Source organism: Ochotona princeps, chromosome 5 (genome assembly GCF_030435755.1).
Source record: "Ochotona princeps isolate mOchPri1 chromosome 5, mOchPri1.hap1, whole genome shotgun sequence".
Lineage (NCBI taxonomy): Eukaryota > Metazoa > Chordata > Mammalia > Lagomorpha > Ochotonidae > Ochotona > Ochotona princeps.
The window spans coordinates 61498664-61525317 of NC_080836.1; the positions used below are offsets into that span (position 1 = coordinate 61498664).

General features: G+C 40.5%; 1 protein-coding gene across 1 annotated transcript in view; it reads right to left on the bottom strand.

The window, feature by feature from the left end:
• Positions 1-302: 302 nt before the first annotated feature.
• Positions 303-26654, bottom strand: part of FRZB (frizzled related protein) — a 39355-nt gene continuing 13003 nt past the window's right edge. Inside the window, exons 3-6 of the mRNA XM_004576995.4 lie at positions 12929-12994; positions 5535-5739; positions 5089-5152; positions 303-701 (exon numbers count right to left, since the gene is read on the bottom strand). Coding sequence (XP_004577052.1) covers positions 585-701; positions 5089-5152; positions 5535-5739; positions 12929-12994 — 452 coding nt within the window. The 3' untranslated portion in view covers positions 303-584. The remainder of the gene's footprint in view (positions 702-5088; positions 5153-5534; positions 5740-12928; positions 12995-26654) is intronic.

Sequence of the window (26654 nt, forward strand, 5' to 3'; positions counted from 1 at the left end):
AAATAATTAGTTTTGTGTGCTGTTTCTTATAAATGTTTCCTGGTGCTTGATTGCTCTACTCATGTGGCATCTGATTTCAAACTGCCATTTTACCTTTCTAAACATTTGGAACTGTCTCTGCGTGAGGAGAATGCCCACCAGGCAAATGAAAATGAGGCCGTAATCAGATGAGTCAAGTGTGTTTTACGATATATCCAGCTTTCTATATACACCAGAAATCTCTCTGCATCCAAGATTACCTTCACATTTGGGGTTCAGAACAGTAAATTAACATCTGAGGACTCCAGCAAAGAGGCCCCAGCCTCATCATGCTTCATGGATTATTACTGCAAAGGAACATCTTTCCCATGGTTAGTGAAATAAAAAACATATATTTAAGGACCTACCCACAGGCCATTAAAAGAAGAGAGAGAGCTCAGAGAAAAGCAGAAAACAATAGAGAAAACAGAAGTAATATCAGTTACCACATGATCTTTGTAGTAAACAATAGAATATGACGTGCAATAGTGCAATTTTCCTTTGCTAGTCCAGCAATGCAAGTCTTAACAGGAAGCCCGCTGATGTTGTTCTCTGTGTTGGGGGATTTAGTTGTGTGCTTGCCGCGGGTTGGAGTTTCTGCCAGACTTCTGACTCTGAGCGGACTCGCTAATGCCGGCCTCGCTTTTACTCAGTCCAAGATGACGGAGTTTCATGTCCCAACGCTGTAGAATTTAAAACAAAAAGTCATATGCACATCTCACCAACATTAGTGCTGCAATTCTAACAGCTGGGCACCACCGCCACACCAGATCTCTCAAGCAAAAGTGCAACATCCTCACCCCAGGGTACCGATGAGACTGACACTATAGGAGCCTCATTCTGATCTGAAATGCAAAAGCTGTGCTGTGGGAGGGAGATGCAGCGGCAGCAGTACCATATCCTTCTCACCCAGCTGTTTGCCCAATGACCAAAAAGAAAGCCAAGGTGAGACAAGGCGGCAGAGGCCACAGCAGAGAGTGTGCAGAGTGGGGCCCTGCGCCCACAACACAAGTGCTGCGGCACGGGTTTCTGCCAGGGCACCTGCAGGGGCTCAGCTCCAGCGTGCCCATTGCAGGTTGTCCTGCCTCTGGGAGGAGTTTGAAGCTGACTGCTCTGTGAGCTGGGAGCTTATATGCTGGGAGCACCAGCATCAAAGCCAGCCAAGGCACCCTGAAGAATGCCAGGTACAATGCCCAGTGCCAGAAGATGTGACCAAGCCCCGCACCCCTAACACCAAAGCTAAGAAGGGGAATACAAAGGAATAGAGGCCAGACTGGACAAGAAAGGCATTGTGGCTTCTTCTAGGGTCTGGCCCAAATGCAACCCACCAGTGCCTTTTGTCTGCTTAGCTTTATCAATCCCTCCCCCACATCCCCAAGTGACCAAGGTGGAGAGCAACAAGGGATTCTGGGAAATCTGAATGCCTTTCCAAGGTATTCAATTTTTAGCACCCGCTTCCGTTACTAGAAAGGAAAGCAATTTTCTTCCAATAAAAATTTTCAATATCAAAAAAGGGAAAAATGGTTATTTGAAATATAGTCAGTACTGTTTTCTTATCAAGCTTAAATGGAAAAGTTCCTGGTCCAGGCACAATGATGCAATCATCCATCAATACCTATGCTGCTTTCCAAGGTAACATTCAGAAGACAGGTGCCTCACAGGCCCTCAACAAATAAAAGATTTACCAAGAAAATTTGACAGAAGAGATATTGTTCACCCTCTTCTCTTCAGACACATAAGAAGAGAACCTTTTAAAGCTTGCAACCTGGGGAGGGTGTGGGCAGCCTCCACACAGTGGCTTCGCAAGCTAATCCTCAGCCTGTGGCACCCATAGGGGTGCTGGTTTGTGTCACAGCCAGTCCACGTTTGAACGAGCCCTCTGCTGATAGCCTAGGAGAGCAGCAAAGCATGGCTCGAGTCCTTGGGCCCCTGCAACCAACATGGGAGACCCAGAAGAAGATCCTGGCCCCCAGCCACAGACCAGTGCAGCTCTGGCTGTGGTGGCCACTTGAGGAGTGAACCAACAGATGAAAGATCCCTCTCTTTTTCTAACTCTCCCTCTGTCATTCTTTCAAGTAAATCAATAAATCTTTTAAAAATCTGACAACTTGCGAGCTAGAAACAAAAAACATAAAAGGAATGTTTTAGAGAGATGGAGGTCTCTGCTACAAGTGTTACCCTAAGTTGTATCTGCCAAGAATGACAAACAAAATAGCAAAGGCTGTGTCCTCAAGCTAAGATTTACAAAGCAAGCATGACTGATGCTTTTAACAACCACACTCAAGTTCTGATACTGCATATTAACAGTGCCAACACATGACAACAAATCAAAATTATATTCATAAATTCTACACAGTCCCAGAGGACCGCAGCTGTAAATTTCAAACTTCGCTGAACAGGGGAATCGCCTGAGTTGCAAATGTTTTTTTTAAATTCCTAAAACTGCTTTTCATGATACAGTTCCATAGGCATAGGGTTTCTCCCTCTAACCCCTCGTTCCCTCTACCCATTGTCTGACCTAACATTATACTATTGATTAAATTGCAGATTCTCATTCAGCAGATCTGAGATGAATCCCGAGATTTCTCTCCTAACAAATTCTCAAGCGATGCCCTTGCTGCTGGTCCAGGGACCACACTCTAAGAAGGCAAGAGCTAATGTCACATGGCCCAATCTCACAGTCTAGTTCTGACAATTAACATGCAGAGTCTCCCAAAATTACTAGACCTCAATTTCATTTATCCCAATGTACTTAGCAATCAAATATAAGATTGTTTTGAAGACTGAAGGACAAAAAGTGGATTAATGTATAAAAATTAGCTCATATTATTTTCCTGTTACTAGACATAATTCTTTCTTGTAGCATACTTCACAGTCTTATTGTTTTCAAAACAGTCTGAATCTCAACTCCCCAAGGCAGGCCAAATATCTTGATTGGAACAATCTGCTATAATGTAGATGAGGGAAATAACCATTTACATGGAAAAACCAAAGAAGGTCTTATAAAATTTGACCTATCCCCCCGAGAACAAAAGTCCACTGAGCAGGACACTTTGATTTTACAAAAATAAAAAAAACTAATATCCTCCATAAAATTCTTTTTCTATCTTCAAATTGATAGAAAACTAAAGAAACAACATCAGTAATGTTGGCCCAAAGTGATTTTCCACTCAAACTCTTTAGCCTTGGGTATCTGTATAACAGTTAAAACTTTGTTACTGGTTCCTGGCTTGTTTCTTCCTGTTAACATGTTGATAGATCTAGACTGAGCACACAAATGACCTTACAATACCAGCTGTAAGAACCCTGTGGAAAGCGATGTGGAATGTTTGTCCTACTAAGAAACGGACAAACAAGCCATGTGTCCTGTCATGAGGAATGTGATGAACATGATGCATTATTTTGGTACTAAAAAGAGGAATAGCAAGGCTTGTTACATGCTTCGCAGCAGGGACACTGCAAGCTCTTCTGCGCTATTATAGGAATGTAGGACAAATTCCTGTTCTGCATTAGCCAGCAGAAAACCAAATTAAAAGGACGGTAAGTGATACTAAAGAAGAGACACTTTTCTGTTAATAAACATGAAACTAATTGAAGGGAAGTACATACACAGAATGCACACAGGACTGCACTTTTGACAAATATACTGGGGTGGGGGGGCGGGGAATAAACATACTGGAGGGATTTTCTCTCCCAAAATAATGCCCTCCACATTTCGTAGGTCACTTAAACCCAAATGTGTCTGCTGTATCAAGTGCCAGATGTAAAACATAAACTGCCCAGGGGTATTTGACTTGCCCTGTAAATGTTTCCCAAGCCTTCCAACTCACAGAAGGAAGAGGGTATATTATGTTTGGTACAGCTCCCACTCCCCACCCCCACACATCCTTTTGGATTCTTTGTCTCCCTATGCATTTTTTCCCACATTCTCTGCTCTGAGGCAGATTTGCTTAGTGTAGAAAGGAGAAATAAAAATTTCTACAGAAAAGTCATTTACTATGTGATTTGTTTTAATTTACCAATCCCAGAACTTACTTATCTCTGGCTTTAAAATAGATAACACTACTGTTCTAAGGACCTAAGGGGGTCAGATCACCTATACACAGATGGATGAGGCTACATGCTATGCATTGCAATCAGTATCTATGCATTGGACAATACCGATATTATCCTACCTGCTATTTCTCTTGTTTTTTTTTTAAAGATTTATTCATTTTTATTGGAAAGGCAGATACACAGAGAGGAGGAGAGACAGAGAGGAAGATCTTCCGCCTGATGATTCACTCCCCAAGCGGCCGCAATGGCTGGAGCTGAGCCTATCCAAAGCCAGAAGCCAGAAGCCAGGAGCCAGGGCTCTTTCAGGACTCCCACATGGCTGCAGGGTCCCAAAACTTTGGGCCATCCTCAACTGTTTTCCCAGGCCACAAGCAGGGAGCTGGATGGGAAGTGGAGCTGCCAGGATTAGAACCAGTACTCATATGGGATCCCGGGGAGTTCAAGGCGAGGACTTTAGTGGCTAGGCCATGGCGCCAAGCCCCCTACCTGCTATGTCTTCTTAAAACAAAACTGGAATTTCCCAGTCTCTCTTGCAGCTAGGAAGGGACATGATATTTAGTGCTGACCAACAGTTTTAAATTTCTAGGCGCTCTTGAAATTGCCCTTACCACCTTTTTCTCTCTGCATTAAATATAAGTATGATCTTGTAATCTTCAGATAAACATGAGTATAGAAGCAATACCCTTAAAAATGACAGAGCAATAAAGCTAGACGTAGCCTGGAGCCTTAAGGAAAACATTGAATCTTTCGTAACATAAATGGAATAACTAATTACCAGCCAACTAAAGTTAGATCACTAAGAATTAGATCACACATTCATGGAATTCATTCCTTAAACAAAATCAACATAGGGACACTCATTTCTTGGAGTATTAGGTACACGAATATATGTACATCAAGTTTCACCTATTTCTCATACAGCTGAAGACAGCTGTTTTATTTAAACAGATGGCTTGGTTTTCTATTTTTTGTTTTCTTATTAAGCTCTTGCTTAAATATAAAGTATAGGCTTACCTTAACTTTTTTGCCAAGTCGATCCTTCCATTTCTCAGCTATAGAGCCTTCCACCAAGAGTAGTCTGCATTTTTAAACGAAAGAACCATTTCTAAAAATTTGAAACATACTATAGAGAAATATAAGGAATCAGTGCCAGGAAAGACATAATGGTTTTATTCTAAAATGGGATAGCTAACTTTTAGAATGCTAACGCTTAACCCTTTGGGAGCCATAGATTTCCTTAAGAAACCAATGAATTAATGATCCCTTCCCTCAGGAAAAAAAAATGTATACCCACAAATCATACACATACACCTTTTTATCTAACATATGTATAAAATGAGGAACTCAACTACAATCTATCTGTATTTCCCAGGAAGGTAAACAAGAGCCCAGGGCCAGAATGGAAAAGTGGACACAATGAGAGCAGAATAGGTAAGGACATTTTTGAGGCAGAGGATTACCTGGAGCGCTCCTCATCTTCATAGCCCATGATGATGTATTCTTCATTAACATTAAGTGGAGGACACAGGCAGCCAGAGCTGGTGTAAAGGTTGACGTTATCCCTTGGAATGTTTACCAAAGAAGACTTTAGTATCTCCTTCACCTCCACTACCGCAGTCACATCATGGCACTTAGTCTTTATTTCTTTAACTTTAGCCCGAATGACTGGGATAAAAGACAACAAAATTGATATGGTAATGTGGCACACAATAAGTGCCTTGTTCTAAGAGGACAAGCAGAATTCTTTCCAGTCAATTCCTACCCACTTGAGGCACAATGAATGCAGAGGAGGAGACAACCAGATGCTTTTATGTTAGACTAGGGAGTGAGAGAGTGAAAACACACCTGCTTCCACTTACTGTTCAGCCCTGAATCTCTTCCAACTTGTACATACCCACATATTTATGTGTGTGCATCTGCTTGTACATGTGTTTCTCTTGGCGAAATCCATTTAGATAGTAAAAGGTAGAATGAATAATCTCATGGAATTTTACTCCAGGTATTTGTTTTGGATATGCATATGTGCATGTATACAGTTCTTTCTACAAACATTTTATTTATGGGTCTAGCACTGCATGTAGCAGTTGAAGCTGCCACCTGCATGTAGGAATTCCACGTGGGTGCTAGTTTGTGTACCAGCTGCTCCACTTCCAATTCAGCTCCCTGCTAATGGCCTGAGATAAACAGTTTGAAGATGGCCCAAGTTCTTGGGTCCCTGTACCCATACCCGTGTGGGATACCTGTAAGAAGTTTCTGGCTCTTGGATTAGCCCTTGCCCTACCCTGGCTGTTAATAGCCCTCTAGGGAATGAACCTGAGATGAAAGGTATCTCTCTTCTTCCTTTCCCTCTGTGATTTTGACCTTTATTATTTTTTTATTAATTACATTGCATTATGTGACACAGTTTCATAGGCTCTAGGATTTCCCCATTCCCTCCCCAAACCCTCCCCCGCCCCCATGGTGGATTCCTCCACCTTGTTACAGTATTACAGTTCAAATTCAGTTAAGATTCTTTCATTGCAAACATATACCAAGCATAGAGTCCAGCATCGTATTATCCAGATAAATTCAACAGTTTCTTGGCGAGACCATCTCTGGTCTGAAGGCAGAGCTGGCAGAATATCGCCCTGATCAATTTAAAGCCACAACATAACATCAACAACAATTTACAACATTATGGAATTAATTGACATGGTACTGAGTAATCAATATGTTAAAAAATGCAAGTTCTTAACCACTTCCTGTGACTACTTCATTGACCCTTCAATTTTAGTTTATACACAGAACCAACTGCTATACCCCTTAAAATGGCTACAGGGTACTATTCAACTGTCTCATGTCTATTTTCATTTTAGTATTTAGCCGTTTATAGTGTTGAAGCATAATTTTGCCTAACTTGGCAGATTTTACGATAGTCTAAACTGACTTACAACTCTAACAAGGCATATGTCAACAACTGAGGTATAGAACAATTTTAGGAGGGGTGTGCAGAGAAATCTTCAATACCTTAGTGAGGAGTAACTAATCTTTGTGTCCTACCCAGTAAGGTATGTGTGAGTCCACACTGACCGTTTCCTGTCCGTTTCCAGTTGTTTCCTTGTTGTTTTCTGTCTGTCTATTCTAATGTGTGTGTGTGTGTGTGTGTGTGTTTGGGGCGGGGGCGGCTCCCAAGCGACCCTGATGGTCATTGCAAGAGGGTGGGGACCCAAAGTTGGAACTAAGTAAGGACCAGAGAAAGCTCCTCTCCCTTGTCCCGAAGGAAGTTTACTGTTCTTCTGTTCTGTTGATTTTGATCTTTAAATAAATAATAATACATCTTAAAAATCAAGAGAACTTTTTATTTATTTGAAAGGCAGAGTGATAGAGATATCTTTTTTCTACTCATTTATTTTCCAAATGCCCATCCCAGCAGGGGCTGAGACAAGAGCTGGGATGCCATCCAGGTCTCTCATGTAGATGACATGAACCCAAGTAGTTGGCTTAGTACCTGCTGCCTCACAGGTGCATCGGCAAGAAGCTAGATTGTAAACAGAGACTGGACTCACTCCCAGGTGCTGACTATGAGATACGCACATCCTGAGTGGTAATATAGCTTGCTGTATTACCACAATATAGTCCTACAGTACTAATGGCTCCCAATAGGAATCTAAACTATATTAGTTAAACATTATGTAAAGATCTCATACTCAAATGTGTTTTGCTTCTTCATCAGAATTCTTATATCAAGTCTATTAATAAATTCCCTGAAATTTTATTTCTCTATAGTGTTATAAAGTTGTGCTGTAGGCTCAGAGTGATGGCTCAGTGGCTAAATCCTCACCTGCCATGGGCCAGGCCCCCATATGGATGCTGGTTCCTGTCCTAACTGCTCTAATCCTATCCAGCTCCCTGCTTGTAGCCTGGAAAAGCAACAAAAGATGGCTCAAAGCCTTGGGACCCTGCATCCAAGTGGGGGATCTGGAAGAAGCTTCTGACTTTTGGCTTTGGATTGGCTCTGTTTCAGCCATTGTAGCCACTTGGGGAGTGAACCAGCAGACAGAAGACTTTTCTCTCTGTATCTCCTTCTCTCTGTAAATCTACTTTTCCAATAAAAATAAATACATCTTTAAAAAATAAAAATGAAGTTTTCCTATTTAGAGTGGGCATAAGAAGTGATTAAGACACCTTCATCCCTGCCTGGTGATCAGGTCTGACGCTAGCTCTAATCCCAGCTTTCTGCTAATGCACACCCTAGCAGGTAGCAGGCGATAGTTCAAGAACTTGGGTCCTTATCATCTTCAGGGAATGTTTTCCTGATTCCCAAGCATTAAGCAGTGGGACCAGATGAGAGATCTCCCCATCTTTCTGTGTATCTGCCTACCAAATAAAACAAGTAAACTTCAATTTTTTTGTTGTTGTAGTTAAAGAACTCATATGAAGTAGCAAGTTTAAAATAAAAAGGTTGTCGGGCCTGGCGCCATGGCCTAGCGGCTAAAGTCCTCGCCTTGAACACCCCGGGATCCCATATGGGAGCCGGTTCTGGTCCCGGCGGCTCCACTTCCCATCCAGCTCCCTGCTTGTGGCTTGGGAAAGCAGTTGAGGATGGCTCAAAGCTTTGGGACCCTGCACCTGCATGGGAGACCTGGAAGAGGTTCCTCGTTCCCAGCTTCGGATTGGCGCAGCACCGGCCGTTACGGCTCACTTGGGGAGTGAAACATTGGATGGAAGATCTTCCTCTCTGTCTCTCCGCCTCTCTGTATATCCGGCTTTCCAATAATAATAAAATCTTACAAAAAAAATAAATAAAAATAAAAAGGTTGTCCTGGGTGACAGTGCTGCCTAGGCATCTGCAGTCTTTTCACTTTCCTTACCTTAACTCACTCTGCAGGTATTACCTCCTTTCTTCCTTTGTTTCAGAAGAGATTATCTTTTCTTTTCCTTAAGGCTTATCTGTTTATTTGAAAGGCAGAGCAACAAGCAGATTGAGAGAAACACAGAAGGGAAAAGACAGAGTTTCTATCCACTGATTTGTTCCCACAATGGCCGCAAGAGCTGGAGCTGTGCCGGGCTTAACCCAGGAAACTGGATCTCCATTAGGGTCTCTCAGGTGGATGGCAGGTGTCCAGGAACTTGGGTCATCTTCTGCTCTTGCAGAAGTAACCAGGACTCAACCCAGTGTTCATGAAGAACTGCCAGAGTTACAGGTAGCAGCTTAAAGTGATGCACCATAATGCCTGCTTTGGAATACGAACTTCATAAAGAGAAGTTCGTGATTGCGGAGAACGAGTAAAAATGGTAATTAGTAAGAAACCAGTAACATTTGCCCAGATACCCTCTTTGTCCCAGTGTACTATTAATGCATGTTCCACAGAGCAAAATGTAAGTTATCAGGCCTTGCACAATATCCTAATGGCTAAATCCTAGCTTTGCATGCCCAGGTGCCAGTTCATGTGCTGGCAGCTCTACTTCCCTTCCAGCTCCGTGCTTGTGGCCTGGGAAAGCAGTCGAAGACGGCCCAAAGCCTTGGGGCAATGCACCCACATGGGAGAGCTGGAAGAAGCTCCTGGCTTCTGGCTTCAGATCAACTCAGCTTCGGTCATTGCGCTCACTCGGGGAGTGAATCAGCAGATGGAAGATCTTACTCTCTGTCTCTCCTTCTCTGTGTAAATTTGCCTTTCCAATAATAATAAATATATTTAAAAAAAAAACAGTTTATCCATGCTAAATACTAAAATGAAAACAGACACGAGACAGCTGAATAGTACCCTATAGCCATTTTAAGGGGTATAGCAGTTGGTTCTGTGTATAAACTAAAATTGAAGGGTCAATGAAGTAGTCACAGGAAGTGGTTAAGAACTTGCATTTTTTAACATATTGATTACTCAGTACCATGTCAATTAATTCCATAATGTTGTAAATTGTTGTTGATGTTATGTTGTGGCTTCTAATTGATCAGGACGATATTCTGCCAGCTCTGCCTTCAGACCAGAGATGGTCTCCCCAAGAAACTGTTGAATTTATCTGGATAATAAGATGCTGGACTCTATGCTTGGTATATGTTTGCAATGAAAGAATCTTAACTGAATTTGAACTGTAATACTGCAACAAGGTGGAGGAATCCACCATGGGGGCGGGGGAGGGTTTGGGGAAGGGATGGGGAAATCCTAGAGCCTATGAAACTGTGTCACATAATGCAATGTAATAAATAGTAAAAAAAATTGCCACAAAAGGAAAAAAAAACCAGTTTATCCAAATGACTATAGTTTTTGCAAGCTTCTTAAGCATATAGCTGCCCAGGGGGGAATCCTTTACACATGGATTCCCTATCCTATTCATGGTCTCTCTCTAGTCTTTATTTTGACAAAAGATAAGGTGGCCTTTTTGAAATGTCATTTGGGAGACACTGATGATCGATCCTCAGCCCCAGCTCCCAGTGTGTCCTGGTTTAAGCAAATGTGCTTCACAGCATCCATCAACCATTAGAGATTACTGAACTGTGCAAATGTTTTCAAGCTAATGATTTATTTACCCAACGTGTCTAGTATTTTCATTAGAAATTTTTAGCACATGTACCCACTCCAACATAAATATCTCTCCACAAGACCTACTTTATTATCCAAGTCATTTTGTTAAAGCTCCAGAGTTCTTAATGTGATCACTCTGAATGAGGCTGAGGCTTTGTCTCAATTACCCCTGACTCCTGTCCTCAACTTGTTTTCTAAATAGACACATAAAAATGTCTAAAATAAACATTAACCCTTTTTAAAAAAAAACACAAAAATATATTTCCTTTTAGGATATTCTGCCTTCTATCCAATCCAGGGCATGCCTGCCCCAAAAAGGCTGTAAGTCAGTCCACACAAATGTCAAGCCTTAAACTACAGGCAGCACGGTAACTAGCCATGAAAAATAATCTTGTTTCTTTACATTAATTATGACACACACCCCATTTCACTTTACAATATCCATCTAGTTACTTCCTCCAAAACTGCCCCTTCAGTGCTACAAATGCTAGCATTGCAACTTTAAAAAAAAAAAATAGCATCAACTACTGCAGAATTAGGAAGCTAGAAAGAAGTGGCAACAGAAACAAGTGGATTTCCTAACATAAAACTTTTATTATGTTTTATTTTTAGAGTAACTACACTTAAAAGTTCATATAGCAATTTTTACTCTTACAAAGCTAACCTCCTAACAGCTGAGCTCCTCTCCCCCTTTCCCTGAGGTTGTTCACATCAATTTGTCTTCAGATAAGCAGCCTGGTCATTGGTCTTCTTAGATAAACACAACCTTTCAACTTTAGGCGATGTGTCCATCACTGTCTAAGAGAGGCTAGAGTTCTCTTGAGAGGAGTAGCAAGAAAAAAAGTAAAGTTAATTTCATGGAAGAGAAACTTAGGGAATTAGGCACATTTCAAACAAATTTGACTAAGAATTTCCTATTTTTGAAATAAGTTTTTAAAAAGCTATCGAGCATCACACATATAGAGTTTTACACATTTCTCTCCTTCCAGTTTACAAAACATTAATTTAGAAATAAACTTGCCCTATAAGTCCTATGTCCTATGAGACAGGATGTTTAAACATAACGCCCTTATTTTCATTTAAAAAAAAAAAACTCACCCTAATTGTCTATTTAGCGTTCCTTGATGAGTTAGCATCTCTCATGAATATTCTACAATGGTACCCTGTCTCTCATGAATCTCATAGATAATGACAAAAATCACCATAAAATGTCCACCGTACACAGTGAATATTGATTCTTCCCTGATTTTGTTAGCTGGAAAACTCTATTAATTCTATGTGCATTTGGTAGTGATTGATATTTATGACTCCGTAACATAGGAGTACCCAGTCGAATACTAAGAATGATAAAATAAGGGACAAGTCTGTCATTCATAAAGTCAGGATAACAGTATACCTGGTGCTTGTATTATGAAAATTAAATAAGATTTTATACATAGGGACCATCCAACACAGTCCCTTGTACAGAGACATGTCTTTTCATTCTTCAGTTAAGCTTCTCAGCTATGTTTGAATTGGTCTCTCTTCAATTAATGTTTCAGAATGTCATATTTTTTTATCAATTTAGATAACAAAACATTCCCTCAACTGAATACCATAAATTTCTTTGTTATTTTCCAATTTTGTGAATGTTTTTCATGAAACTGACTAAAGAAACAAAGCTTTCCTTTACAATCATTTCTTAAGCATTAGAGTCCTCTTCTGTTTAACCCAATGAAGCCAACCCGATGGCCCATGAGCCCTAAACTAAGTTCAGATCTCTACAGCCTTCCAGATACAGTCCCAGCTCTTCTTAACTTAATTCTGGATACTGAATTATAAGGTTCTAAGATACCAACAAATCGTTTGTTAAAAATTTTGTCAATGCAGAGGGTATAGGTGAGCTAAACTAACACCAGCGCCCCTTTGGGTTCCAGTCCACGTCCTGGCTGCTCCACTTCCAATCCAGCTCCCTGCTAATGGCATGGGAAAACATCAAAGTTCAGCTCAAATACTTGGGTTCCTGTCACCCATGTAGAAGATCAAGAAGAAACTCCTGGCTCCTAGCTTCAGTCTGGCCCAGCTCCTGCCATTGGGCCATTTGGGGAGTAAACCAAAGGATGGAAGATATCTCTCTCTGCAACTCTGCCTTTCAAATAAATAAAATAAATCTTTTTAAAAAAGAACTTTGCCAACTCAAAACACGTTTTAACTCACTGCACTAAGGAGGATTATGCTTTCAAAATTGTCCTTTATTGTATTTAATATATTTTTAAACTAGCATTTTCATTTACATGAGCATGCACACACAGATACACACAAGCACCTTTCTTATCACAGTTGCTCATCAGCAACCATGGAGTTATACTTACCATAGTTGTAATTATTCCGGAAATAGGTCTTCTGTGTAGCTCTAATAGGCTTACATTTGCAGCGTTCTGAAAAAGCATAATTCTGTTATAAGAAAATTTCCATGGTTACCCTCCTGTTGTTCATTCACACATTTTATTAAGGCTAAACCTGAACTTGGTGCTGATCTCTTTCTCTTACAACTGCAATCCTATTTGTCCTTTATACATACCCTCTTATCCAATGCCAGATCCTATTCCCTAACAAACATCCCAAATTTACTGTCTACAGAAAGGCAATTCTCTATGTATGCTCAGATGGCTGGCATACTGGTGTGGAATAACACACGAGGTTCATGTATTTTTGACAAATTACAAAGCACTATCCTAAAAATGACTCCTGCACCTAAAAGCAACCGAAGGAGAAAGCAGGTGTCTTAACAAACCAATGGACTTCATTTTTATATAAAAGGGCAGAAAAAGCTATTATATCATTCAGTGATTTCTTTTTTCACATTGAAGAAATTAACACATATATATTTCAAAAAGATAAATGCCATGTTTTAAAAATATCTAGATGAGAGGTGGGTATTTGCCTCAGCAGTAAAATCACTGCTCCCAGTGTCAACATTCTGTGTTGGAGTGCCTAGCTTGTGTCCTACATCCTCTGCTTCTAACCCAGCTTCCTCTAAGGCATCCTTGGGTTAGCAGATGATGGTTCAAGAACAAAGATCCCTGCTGGCCTTGCGGCAGACCAACATGTAGTTCCTGAATGCAGTTGTGGCCTGGCCAGTCCCAGTTATTGCCGGCATTTCAGGGGTGAACCAGAAGATGCAGGCTCCCTTTTCCCCTCTTCCTCCTCTACCTCCCCACCTTGCAAACAAAGTGAAAAAAAAAAAGTTTTTTAGGGCCTAGCGGCTAAAGTCCTCGCCTTGAAGGCCCCGGGATCCCATATGGGCGCCGGTTCTAATCCCGGCAGCTCCACTTCCCATCCAGCTCCCTGCTTGTGGCCTGGGAAAGCAGTCGAGGACGGCCCAATGCATTGGGACCCTGCACCCGCGTGGGAGACCTGGAGGAGGTTCCTGGTTCCCGGCTTTGGATCGGCACGCACCGGCCCGTTGCGGCTCACTTGGGGAGTGAATCATCGGACGGAAGATCTTCCTCTCTAGAACTTCCTCTCTGTCTCTCCTCCTCTCTGTATATCTGACTTTGTAATAAAAATAAATCTCTAAAAAAAAAGTTTTTTAATCTGTGTAGAAATCAGTATACATATGTATAGAGATATATGTATATACACATATATAAATCAGAATATGCATTCTAATGATCTCAAAATGTGATATCTATAGTACTAATAATTTACCGTTTGGATTATTATACCTCTCATAGAAGAGTTCCCAGGACCATTTAACAAAGAAATACACATCACATGCACAATAAATTGTCCATAAGTAAAATACAAAAATTCAAAGCAATACAATTACTTCGGAAAATATTTAATTATATATAAAGACATCTTTAAAACATCACTCTGAGAAAAGCTTTATTAAAAATTAAATGGCATGTGTTCCTTCTGTTTTGACACAGAAGGAGAAAAGAATAAACAAAACAGAGAAAGGAAGCCAACCAAAATGTTTTGTTTAAAAAGTGTTTTATATTAACAATGAAGACCAATACATCCTGGATGTTTTTGTTGATCACTTGGTATTGTATTTTCTAATCAAAATAACTCTTACGTCCAGCTGAAATTGTTCAAGTAGCTGCTCTGAGAAGAGCAGTGCCTTCCTGCTAGCTGTAAGTTCTGGAAGGCAGTGCCTCCACTGGAGACAGCTGGCAGCAGCAACAGCTGGCATCGCCCTGGGAGCAGTGAGGTTTTGCAACACTGTACACAACACCTTCCCTTGTTCTACAAAGAGACCTTAACACACAGACTCTGCGCAGTCAAAATCTCACTCCCAGTAAGCCATAGACAGTATTAGTGCTTGTTGCTATTTTGAAGCAAAAGGAACCTTCCTAATAGCAAATGTTACTATCGCCATTTAAAACAAAATGGAAACTTAAGGAGTTTGGGGGCTCTCACATGTTGTTATTTTGTGCTAAAGTGTTACTTTTTCTTTTCTTCTTCTTCTTTTTTTTTTTTTTTTGAAAGGCAAAGTTACAGAAAGAGGAGCAGAAACAGAGAGAATCTTCCATCCACTAGTTCACGCCCCAAACGGCCACAACAGCCGGGGCTTGGGCAAGCAGGAGCCAAAAGCCAGGCTCTTCCTCCATGTCTCCAATATGGATTCAGGGGCCCAAGGTCTTAAACCATCTTCCACTGTTTTTCCCAGGCCATCAGCAGCAAGATGGATTGGAAGTGGAGCAGCCAGGACTCTGCCACCCATATGAGATTGTGGCTCCACAGACAGAGGCTTTCACTGCTATGCCACAATGCTGCTCCCAAGGTTATTTATCTTAAGACAAATTTTTTGAAATCAGAATATTTCTGAAGAAACAAATTGCTATGGTCTTTGATTTACATATTACCCTCTTCCGTATAGAAGAAATATAGCTAATGACTTCTCTTTTTAAAACACTAATAAAAAAAATACATGTTTTAGATAAATTACGTACATATTTGTGATTCTTCAGAAATTTTCATATACTCTAATAAAAAAAAAAGTCTTGGTAGAATATATAGCTAGACCAGCCTGGTGGCTTAGCAAGCTAGTCCTCCACTTACAGCATTGACATTCCAACAGAGGCACTGGTTTGCGTTCCAGCTACTCCACTTCCAATCCAGTCCCATGGTTATGGCCTGGGAAATTAGTGGAGTGTGGCTCAAATTCATGGATTCCTGTACCCATGTGGGAGGCTGGAAGAATATCCTGGCTCCTGGTTACAGATCAGCTCAGCTCCAGCCATTGCAGCCATTTGGAAATTAAACCAGCAGCTGGAAGATTTTTCTCTCTGTGTCTCTCCTGTCTGTAAAATCTGCCTTTTGAATAAAAATAAATCTTGGGAAAAAATGAAATATAGTAACTGAGGTCAGTGTTGCGGTGTAATCAATTAAGCTACCTCCTTCAACACTAGCACCACTTTGAGTTTGCCCCCAACTACTCTACTTCCAGTCCTGCTTCCTGCCAATAGACCTGGGAAAGCAGGGAAAGACGGCCCAAGTCCTTGGGCCCATCCAATTACATAAGAGAACTGGATGGCATTCCTGTGTCCTAGCTATTGTGACTACCTGGGAAGTACGCAATCTCTCTTACTCTTCCCTCTTCCTGTGACTGTGTTCCAAGTAATTAATACATCTTGAAAGAGAGAGAGAAAGAAGAGACAAGAGAAGAAAGGAAAAGAAGAGAAAAGAAAAAAAAGATGGAAGTAGGGAAGGAAGGAAGGAGCGAGGGAGGAGGAGAGAGAGAGGAAAAAAAGAAAAGAAGAGAAAAGAAAAGGAAAGGAAACGAAAGAAAAGACAAGACAAGACATGAAAAGACAAGACAGCATGTGGCAGGCTTGGTGGCACAGCAGGGTGGCTGACTACTTAGGATGCCCTCAGGGCACGTCTGCGTGCCTGGGCAGAGTAGTGGCTGCTCTGTGCTGCTGCTCCAGCTTGCTGCCAAAAAGCCCAGGAGGCAGCAGATGATGCCTCCTGCCTCGAATTCCTGCCAACAAATGTAGAGCCCTGGCTCCCAGCTCTGACCTGGCCCTAACCCTGGCTGTTGTGCTGGCATTTGAAAAGTAAGCCTGCAGATAGAAAATGTACCTGCCTTTCCCGCTCTCCAGGTCACTCTGTCTTTTAAGTTAAGAAATAACGTATTTTAAAATGTACATAGAAGCTTTCACTGAACTGAGTATAATTTCATGTTAATATCAATTTACCTTTGCTTGAAACATTAACAAATTTCTTCCATGAAACTTCCCAAGAAGAGATTTTTCTAAATTATACTTTAAGATAATTTGGAAAAATTGTGCTATATATTCATATAATTATATATGCAACTATATATATATAGACAGAACAATTACTGTGCAGCTAATAAGCTAAGCAATTATACTCGCAGGACAACATTTTGCTCATTTGCAATGTGCTGATCTACTAGTGGTAGTGCCTTACCACTTGCTTTCAGCCATGGGACCCTCTCCACATCCCAGTTCCTAATTCTTGATATCAGCAAGTATCTATCTGGCTAAAACAGCCAGTCACTCATTAAGAGTAATAAGAAAGGATGGAATTTTATACTCACAAGGCCCAGAAGTGAAAGATCTTCCTTTTACTTACATATGCATATTCAACCCCCATGCTCCCACCTGAGAGTATTCATGAAGGTATATCTTAGATCAACAGGTTCCAAGAGCTATCCCTCTTCTAAATGACTTAAACATGCATCTAAACCAAACCAAAACCTAAAGATGTTGAAATTGCAAAGAGCCATAGTGATACACTGTACATTTTTGTATCTGCCACTCTAAATGTGACTGTATCTGTTGATTTTTCTCTATAACAGTTCATTTCTTGGCACCCAGATTTCTGACTGGAGCAGTAGCATTACCACCCTTTTCTGCTTTGTTAGGAGTCTTCTCTCAAGGCTTTCTAGTGACACAAAGTTTTTAAATTCTAGCTTCTACAGTGTCGAGTATTATTAAATTTCCTGAGTTTTGCACTAAAACCATTAGAAACAGATTTTCCTGTATTCCCATGTCGAAAGTTTACAAAGCATCTGCCCTGGTGGTTTTGCCTTAGGAATAACATACATGAAAAAACTAAAGAGCTCACTGACACAATAGCCTAAAATATGGCAAAGAAATCTTCAAACACAGGCAAAAAACTTACACTAACAACCTGTTCACATCAAAGTCTACATTATCCCAGATTCATATGCCACTAGCAACCATGGCCACTCCTAGGAAACCATCTGCAGCAGTTCTGCCTCACGTCTGCACTCTGCTTGCTTCATTCTTTCAGACACTCTCCTAGAACTGATGATCTCATAACGTCTCTGCTAGCGAATACAGAAGACTTCTTCCTGTCCTAGTATACACCAAAGTGTAACACCCTAGTACAGAAATGAGTTAGCAAAAGTGAAAAAAAAAAACCTGCTAGAGCTCCTTGGAACTTGGTCTGCAACTCAGAGAGATGCCCAACGCGTATGTCAAGTGCTGGACAATTAACAGCCTCATTGTCTCAACAGTGAGACACCCAGAACTCAGGAGCGGAAATGATCAAGTTCTCCTTTATTCTATATTACTCAATAAAATACACAGGGATAATGGAATTATTAAATGGTTTTTTCAAGCTCTGAAGACTTTTTAGTTGATATTTTTTCCTGCAGTTACAGAGTTTGGTACTCACTGCTACATCACTCGATACTGAACCATGTCTGAATTCAAGCTTCGGTGTAATATAACTTTCCAACTAGCTCTGCTGTTTCCGATTGAGCTCCCTTCACTCTCATTCAGAGCTCTAATAGTGTAATGAAGGTTGCTGGATTCCAAAATCCTGCAACGTTTCGTGCACTATGACTTTGAAACACTATCTTTGAGTAGACAATTCTCTTCTTTTCTAGGAAAAGATCTTAGATACGTGCTGAAGATCTGTCCCAAGGGTTTGGGGATAGGGTGCAGGCAATGAAAGAAAACCCAATTTTATTTGTGTCAGAACTTTATTGTTCCTCTTCCAAAACTGATTCTTCCAAATCAGATACCAGTTTAAATAAGTTTCAACTTGTGCCAAATGCACTGTAGGTTGTATATCCCAGCTTGTGACCCACTTAAATGGACATGTCCTCTCCCCACAAGAGCTGATCACAATAAATATGAAAGGATACAAAGTATAAACTGTACTATTTCCAGTTCTAGATCCTAAACCATGAACTCTTTACTGAGAGCTAAAGTTCAGTAAACCATTTATGAGAAGTATCCATGGGCATATTCTAAAGTAATTTAGACACCTGCTATCAGCCATCACACCATATACTTGTCTTTCCTCTATAGAAATAAGAGTGAGTTCTGATGTCATAATTCAAAATATTCATTGTGCTCTCACAGGCAGGTGGAAAAGGAGAAGAGCACTAACTTGATTGAATCTTTTTAGTCATTTACATGTTCATATGTTCATTCTGTAAATATTAGGTATCTGCTATATTCCAAGCTCTGTAATTGGCATGCATGATGCACAATGGGTGATAGAAGAAGATATGGCCATTCAACAAGCAATAACCTCATAAAACAATTTATACTCATATGTGATACATTCCATAAAAGAAAAGTATATTGTGTATGTGTGCTAAGAATATGACTTAATAAATCAGTCTAACCTTAAAAATGCTCTAAGGAAATTACATTCATGCCAGAAATATGAAAGTAGATCTGTAGCCATCTAAACAGCAACTGTAAATATATGTGTAAGATAAAACTCATGCAATTCCTAGCAATTTAATTTGTCCTTGTAAAACTTAAGAGTCATAATCCTGATTATATTAAAAGTCACTCTAATTGTGTCATGGTTCTTTAAGTCTTATTGTCCCACAGATAAAATTCTTTATTCTGATGCTACTTACGTAAGATTGCTTCATTTCTCTTTAATCTTAAGATATCCATGTTGATTATACACTTAAACAGAAGAATGATGGACTTGTAACTGTTGTTGAGGACTACACTGTTATAATAATATAGGGGAAACTGGGGTCAGGGTGAGGATGGAAGGGGAAATCTCTGAGCCACTGGAACTATACCATACAAAATAAAAAAAATTAAAAAAAAAACAGATATCTATGTTGAATACAGATCTTTGGTAACTTTGAAGTCATAACATAAGATTGAGTAAAAATTTCAGAATTTAGGGTTCAGTGTTCACTCCCCAAGTAACTGCAACAGCTGGTATTGAGCCAATCCAAAGCCAGGAGCCTGAAGCTTCTTCCAGGTCTCCCACATGGGTGCGCGGTCCCAAGACTTTGGGCCGTCCTCAACTGCTTTCCCAGGCTACAAGCAGGGAGCTAGAAGGGAAGGGGGAGCAGCCGGGACATAAATCAGCTCCCATGTAGGATCCTGTTGCTTTCAAGGCAAAGATTGAGCCATTGAACAATTGCACTGGACTCTAATTTTGACTATACTATTCCAAACCAGTCTTTTTCAAGATATTCATCATGCTGGCATGATGGTTCAACTGGTTAATTCTACATCTACAAGTACATCCCATATGGGCTCCAGTTCATTTCCCAGCAGCTCCATTCAGATGCACCTCCCCACTTATGGCCTGGGAAACAACACAGACTGTTTCAAGTCCTTGGGCTCCTGCCTTTATCTGGATGATGATAAATGGGAACACACATTGTCAAAACTCAAGGTGGCACACACCTCAGATTTGTGCATTTTACTGCAAGTAAATGATAATAAAGTGCCAGATAACATGAAAATGCTTTTAAGACATTCCTTTCACTTTCCCAGGAAATGAAGTGTATCATGACTTAGCAATCACTCATTATGTGCTAAAAATAATATTCATTTCTTAAAGACATAGATAGGACAAAAAACATATGGAAAATGTGATAAAATGGTAAACCTAAATAATATATTATATCTTTACAAAGGAGGAATAACATTTGCTCAACTTAGCTGTAAAAACAAACCTCATCATGCTTGGAGTGGTGAGAGTGGCAGCAATTCAGATCTGTTGAACTATCAAAACCACTCTGCCAGCTCTGTCTTCAGACCAGAGATGGTCTCCCCAAGAAACTGATTAACTTATCTGGACAATAAGATGCTGGACTTTATGCCTGGTAGATGCTTGCAATGAAAGAATCTCAACTGAATTTGAACTGTGGTAATGCAACAAGGTGGAGGAATCCACCATGGAGGTGGGTGGGTGGGTGGGGAGGGGTTGGGAGAATCCCAGTGCCTATAAAACTGTGTCACATAATGCAATGTAATCAATAAAAAAATAAAAATTAAATTAAATTAAAATCTCAAATATTGTACTAAAGGACTCAGTTCATAGTGATTTCCTCTTTGAAAAACAGTTTTTAAGATTGAGAGGACCTGGGGCAAACATTATGGTATAGCAGGAAAAACTGCTGCCTGTGAGCTGGCAACACACATGGGTACCAGTTTGAGTCCCAACTGCTCCTCTTCCTATTAGCTCCCTGCTAATGTGCCTGGGAAATAAACAGAAATATATCCCAGGATCCTGGGCCAAAGACCCCACTTGGGACACATGGAGGAAGCATCTGGCTCCTGACTGGATGGGCCCACCTCCAGTGGTTGCAGCCATTTGGGGAGTGAACAAACAGCACATGAAATGCCTTTCTCTGTCACTTTCTCTGTAACTCTGCCTTTCAAATAATCAAATGAACATTTTAAAAAGTTGGAGCCCGGCACTGTAGTCTAGTGGTTAAAATCCTTCCCTTGCACACACTGGGATCCCATATGGGCACTGGTTCTAACCCTGACAGCCCCACTTCCCATCCAGCTCCTTGTTTGTGGCCTGAGAAAGCAGTTGAGGGTGGTACAAAGCCATGGAACCAACCACACAGGAGACCTGGAAGAGGCTCCGGGCTCCTAGCTTCAAACCAGCTCAACTCCAGCCATTGTGGCAGCTTGGGGAGTGAATCAACAGACGTAAAATCTTTGTGTCTGTGTCTCCTTCTTTCTGAATATCTGACTTTTCAATAAAAATAAATCTTTAAAAAATTCAGAGGACTAGCACTGTATTACTGAAAAAGAAAATCAAAAAAGAAAAGAAAATCCAGCTTATTCCTTCGGGATTTGTGTCACTGGATAATTTTTAATTAGCTGTCTTTCATACAGTTTCTGGATCCAAGAGTCATTCTGGATATCCAAATGTAAGAAAAGTAAATGAAATTTTGCCTGTGTTCCCTCATGACATCCTAAGTGTTGAGTTTCAAGATATACTCAAGAGATCAACCATCAGTCTGTAAGGATCGTGTGTCTACTCAGAGCCAAACACAGACAAGAGGTGGAAAGAGGGGAAAATTCTAGTCATCTGTTGGCTCCTTCTTCCCATGACCTTGGCATGTAGCATACCTGCTACAATACATATTCATAGATTTTTATGAATGGTGGTACTAATGGACTAGTAACAAACCAACTAGTAAGTTTCAGCATGAGGATCCAGGAAAATGAGATGTTGCAAGGAGGAAATTTTTCATGAAGATTAATTATCAAATATATTATATTTGAAGTACAAATAAGACATCTTAGGCAAAGTGTTTATTGGAAAGAAAATGTGATATTATACCTGACAGAAAGATGAGAACTAGAGTCACAGATGTGCTAGTCAAGTGCTTGTAGTTGGATGAATTTCAACAGGAGGAAATTCTCCTGAGGACAGGGGAACAGAGGCCAAGCACAGGGCCTTGGGCTGCTTGCCCAGCAGAAGGACAGCAGCAGAACAGGGGAATGAGCCCAGGCAGGGAATGCTCAGGAAAGAGAACTGGCCAAACTATCTATAACTACGGCTGGATGGCAAGCACCTGTGATTATGTCAGTGTACCATTACAAAAATACTACTTATCTATCCTAACAGTTTTACCAATAAAATATAGAAGTCCAAAGATAGTTTAACCTGCCTCGTCAATAAATACTGGCATTAAAGAAAAGTCTAAATCCCATTCCTCAATTTGGAAGAAACCCAAAGGGAGAACAGAAGTTCCGATAAGGCAAGAATGGGTCTACCCCACACTAGGCACAGGCCACCCCACATAAAGTGGAGGGCAGCTCCAGGCACCGAGAAGTGCTAGGTGCTCAGTAGTCCCATCCAACTTCCAAAGAAGTCGGTAGTACCCGTGAGAAGGCTAGCAATTGCTGAGTGGAAACTCCAGGAGAGTGTCTAATTTGCAAAAGCAATCACCGCTAAGGTTTCCCTAACTTGAATTGTATCAAAAGCTAAATCCTAAATCAACACAAACTGATTCCTCTATTAGAAATCAGACCCAGAAAAGTGGTATGGCTGTCCTCTCATATTTTATTAGTAACCTACCAACATTATGGAGAAATCTGTGTCTTTGAATGCAAAATCTCATGAACTGATTGCATCACCAGAAAACTGAGAAATCATTTTTGTAATTCTTTCAATTTTTTTAGATGTATTGATTTATTACAGAAAGATATACAGAGGGGAGAGACAGAGAGAAAGAGCTTCCATCCATTGATTCACTCCCCAAATCGCCACAATGATCAATGCTGAGCCAATCCCAAGCCAGGAACCAAGAGCCTCTTCCAGGTCTCCCATGTGGGTGCAGGGTCCCAAGACTTTGTTCCATCCCTAACTGCCCTCCCAGGCCACAAGCAGGGAGTTAGATGGGAAGTGGGGCTGTCGGGGTTAGAATCAGCACCCATATGGGATCCCTGATCATGCAAGGTAAGAACTTTAGCCACTAGGCTACTGCGCTGGACCTAAATTATTTTAATTTTTAAAAATGCCTGTGCATTAGTCCATTTGACTATCTGCCTTCATTTTCTCTGTTTACCTAACAGACTAAATGACCCAGGAGAGCAGAATTAAATTTTTTTTCTTATATCATGCAATGCAATTAGATAGGATCTGTATATTTTTCATATTGGTGGATTTACAACTGTAAAATATGCTCCCAAGAGGAAGCTACTTACAAGCCATGATTCCAAAAAACAAAGAAAAAAATTTTTCGGCTTCAAAGCAAAAGACAAATTGCAGTGAAAGAATTTCTCTTCCAAATTCCAGGCAGAACAGCTTGACACTTTGGGAAGAAACTATTACGTGGATTACAATGTTTTTTGTGCCTTCCTCATTTCCTGTTTTATCATGATCAACCTCAGCTGTTACATTTCTCCAAAGCATAAAATTTTGAGTGTGAACAAATTATATTTTATTTTCGGACCATGTGAGTCTGTTAGTGTTTCTTTCCCAAACACCACGAGCCTTGGTTTTGCTTGTGGGCTTGTTTACTTCCCTCCTATTATACCAGGGACAGGAAAGCATTTTTAAAAGGGGAACAGTAAACACAGAAGCCAGAACACTGCATCCATTCTAGGTAGCTTTACATGTTGAACTGCTTCAGTATAGTGTTTCTAAGGGCTCTTGATACCTTCTCTCCACGTGAAAGCTTTGGATTATACTAACTATAACTTCTGGACAAATTGATGGCATAGACGTGCACTTTGCCAGAAACTGTGGCTTGCTAATTACACTGTTGTGCAAAAGAGCTTGTTGGTTTGTTTTGAGCAAACATAACTGGAGGGAGTGACCCTTAAAATAGCAACATTGCTAGACACCAATGATTTCTGCGGGTTTTAAGATACTGAAAAATTTAAGAGTGGGTAACTTATTCCAGATAATGTTAATTCACTTGATTCTTATTAGGAAAAATGCTTGTTGGAGCCACCTCTGGGGGACGTTTTCTCAAGTCAAAACTGGTAAGATTCGGTGAAATTTGACTGTAAATAGCATTCCAATCTCATGAAAACTGATGTTTCAAAGTTATTTGCAACTCAATACATGTTCCATTTTCACATGAAAGACATCTTAGAAGGTGGAACACACCAACCAAAATAACAAAAAGAAAGTGAAATCGAACATAGTAACTCATTATAGTTAAATTTTTATACAAACAGATGCAATATTAGCCACAGTAACCAAAACCAGAAACAACTCAAATACTCAAGCACATCCAATAAACACACTGTGATGTAATCAATGATAGGAGACTTCACAGCCATGAAAGTGGAAAACTGTGGCTTTGCAGAGCATCATGTAGGGAGGAGGAAGACACGTGCACACCAAGAAATACACACACAGAGTTCTATCCACAACAAGCCAGGGGTAGGTAGAGCTCATCTCTGATATAAGAATTGCTGCTAGCAGTTACCTTCGGCAAGAACAGTGATGCTAGTGATTTGGACATGCCAAACTTCTGGTAACGCACATCTTGGTCTTAAAAGTGATTATAGCAGTGTCTATTTTGTGACCATGCACTCGGCCGAATGCTTACAATTTATGTGCTTTCATGAATTTATATTGTAGTTAAAGGTTGATATGCTAAAATGAAATAAGTAGACTCCTTTTCTCCCACAGAACACGGCAATAAAACTTGAACAGAATGTACAGAGCAGCTTTTTAGGAACTCTGAAAAGTAAACAGTAGCAGAGGGATTGGGGAAGAACATCAAGACCATTCAACTGCGAGTGGGGTCTTCAGTTCTCCCCTCCTGCTGTCCACCAGCCTGGTTACGGGCCTGCAACCCGGAGGTGGAGATTGTGAAAGCAGACAGTACTCCAGCAAGAGCCCTCTAGGTCTCAGTCTCCATCTAAACAGAAAAAAATGGGAGATGGGGAGGAGTGAACAGAGGCACTAGCCAATGCCAACAGGTCGAACTTTCAGAGCCTCATGGAGGAAAATGAGGGCAAAAAGTAAGGATTTAACAAAATAACTTCTGAGCACTTCCCAAATTTGACTAAAGTAATAAATGGATAGATTCAAGAATCTCACTTCATGGTAAACAGGACAATCCAAAAAGATCACTATCTAAACATGTCATAATCAAACTGCTAAAAACCAAACACAAAGAAAAAAATCTTCAAAGGAACCAGACAAAATAGATACATTACTTAAAAGGAAAGAATGGATTAAATGACTGTTGGATTCCATAAGATACACCAAGGCCAGAAGTAAGTAGGACATTTTTTTCAGAATAGTGCTGAATGAAGTGCCAGCACCAAATTCTATACCTAGTGAAAATATTCTTCAGGAGTAAGGGTGAAACTAGGATATATTTAGGTTAGAGAAAATATAAAACGTGCTGTCATTAGGCTGTGCTAAAGGAATGCAAAAGGAAGTTCTTTGGGCAGAGGAGAAACTATAACAGAACCAAGACGGAATACTGGGAAGAAGGAAAAGCAGGGAACTGAGTGGTAGTGTGGCAAATCAAGCTGCTGCCCACCATGCCAACATCCCATCTCAAAACACGGGTTTAAGTCCCTGCTGCTCCACTTCTCATCCATGTCCCTGCTAATGTGCCTAGGCAATCAGCTGATAAGGTCCCAAGCACTCAAGCCCTTGCCACCCACCTGAGACACCTAAAACGAGTCCTGAGGTCCTGGCTTTGGCACAGTCATTTAGGGAGTCCACCACGAGATGGAAAATAATTCTACTTCTGTCTGATACCCTACCCGCATTCAGTCACTCTGTCTTTCAAGTAGATAGATAAATAAACCAATAAAAGGCAGAACAATAGAAATTATAAACATCTATATAAGCACCATCGACTATTGTTCTTTCTAGTTGCCTACAATACATTTAATTGATTAAAAGAAAAAATACAGGACCAATGGTAAGTCAAGCTGCCTCCTACAATGCCAGCATTCCATATCTGTGCCAGTTCAAACTGGCTGTTCCATTTCAGATCTCACTCCCTGCTATCATGCCTTAGAAGGTCATGGATGATGGCTCAAGTGTTGGAGTCCCTATACCCATGTGGAAGACCTGGAAGAAGTTCCTAAATCCTGGCTTCATCTTGGCACAGGCACTCCAATGATTTAGAGAGTGAGCTAGATGATAAAATATCTCTTTCTCCCTCCTTCTCTCTATAACTCCATCTTTAAAACAAGTGAATAAATCTTTAAAAATACATGTATACATAAAACATTATCTAAGAGGGATGAGAGCAACTCAACACAAAAGAAACAAGGAATGGGAATGAAAGAGAGAGAACAAAAACAAATTTAAAGACCTAGATATCAATAACAACATTAAAAGTAAATGATCAAAACAGAGTCATCA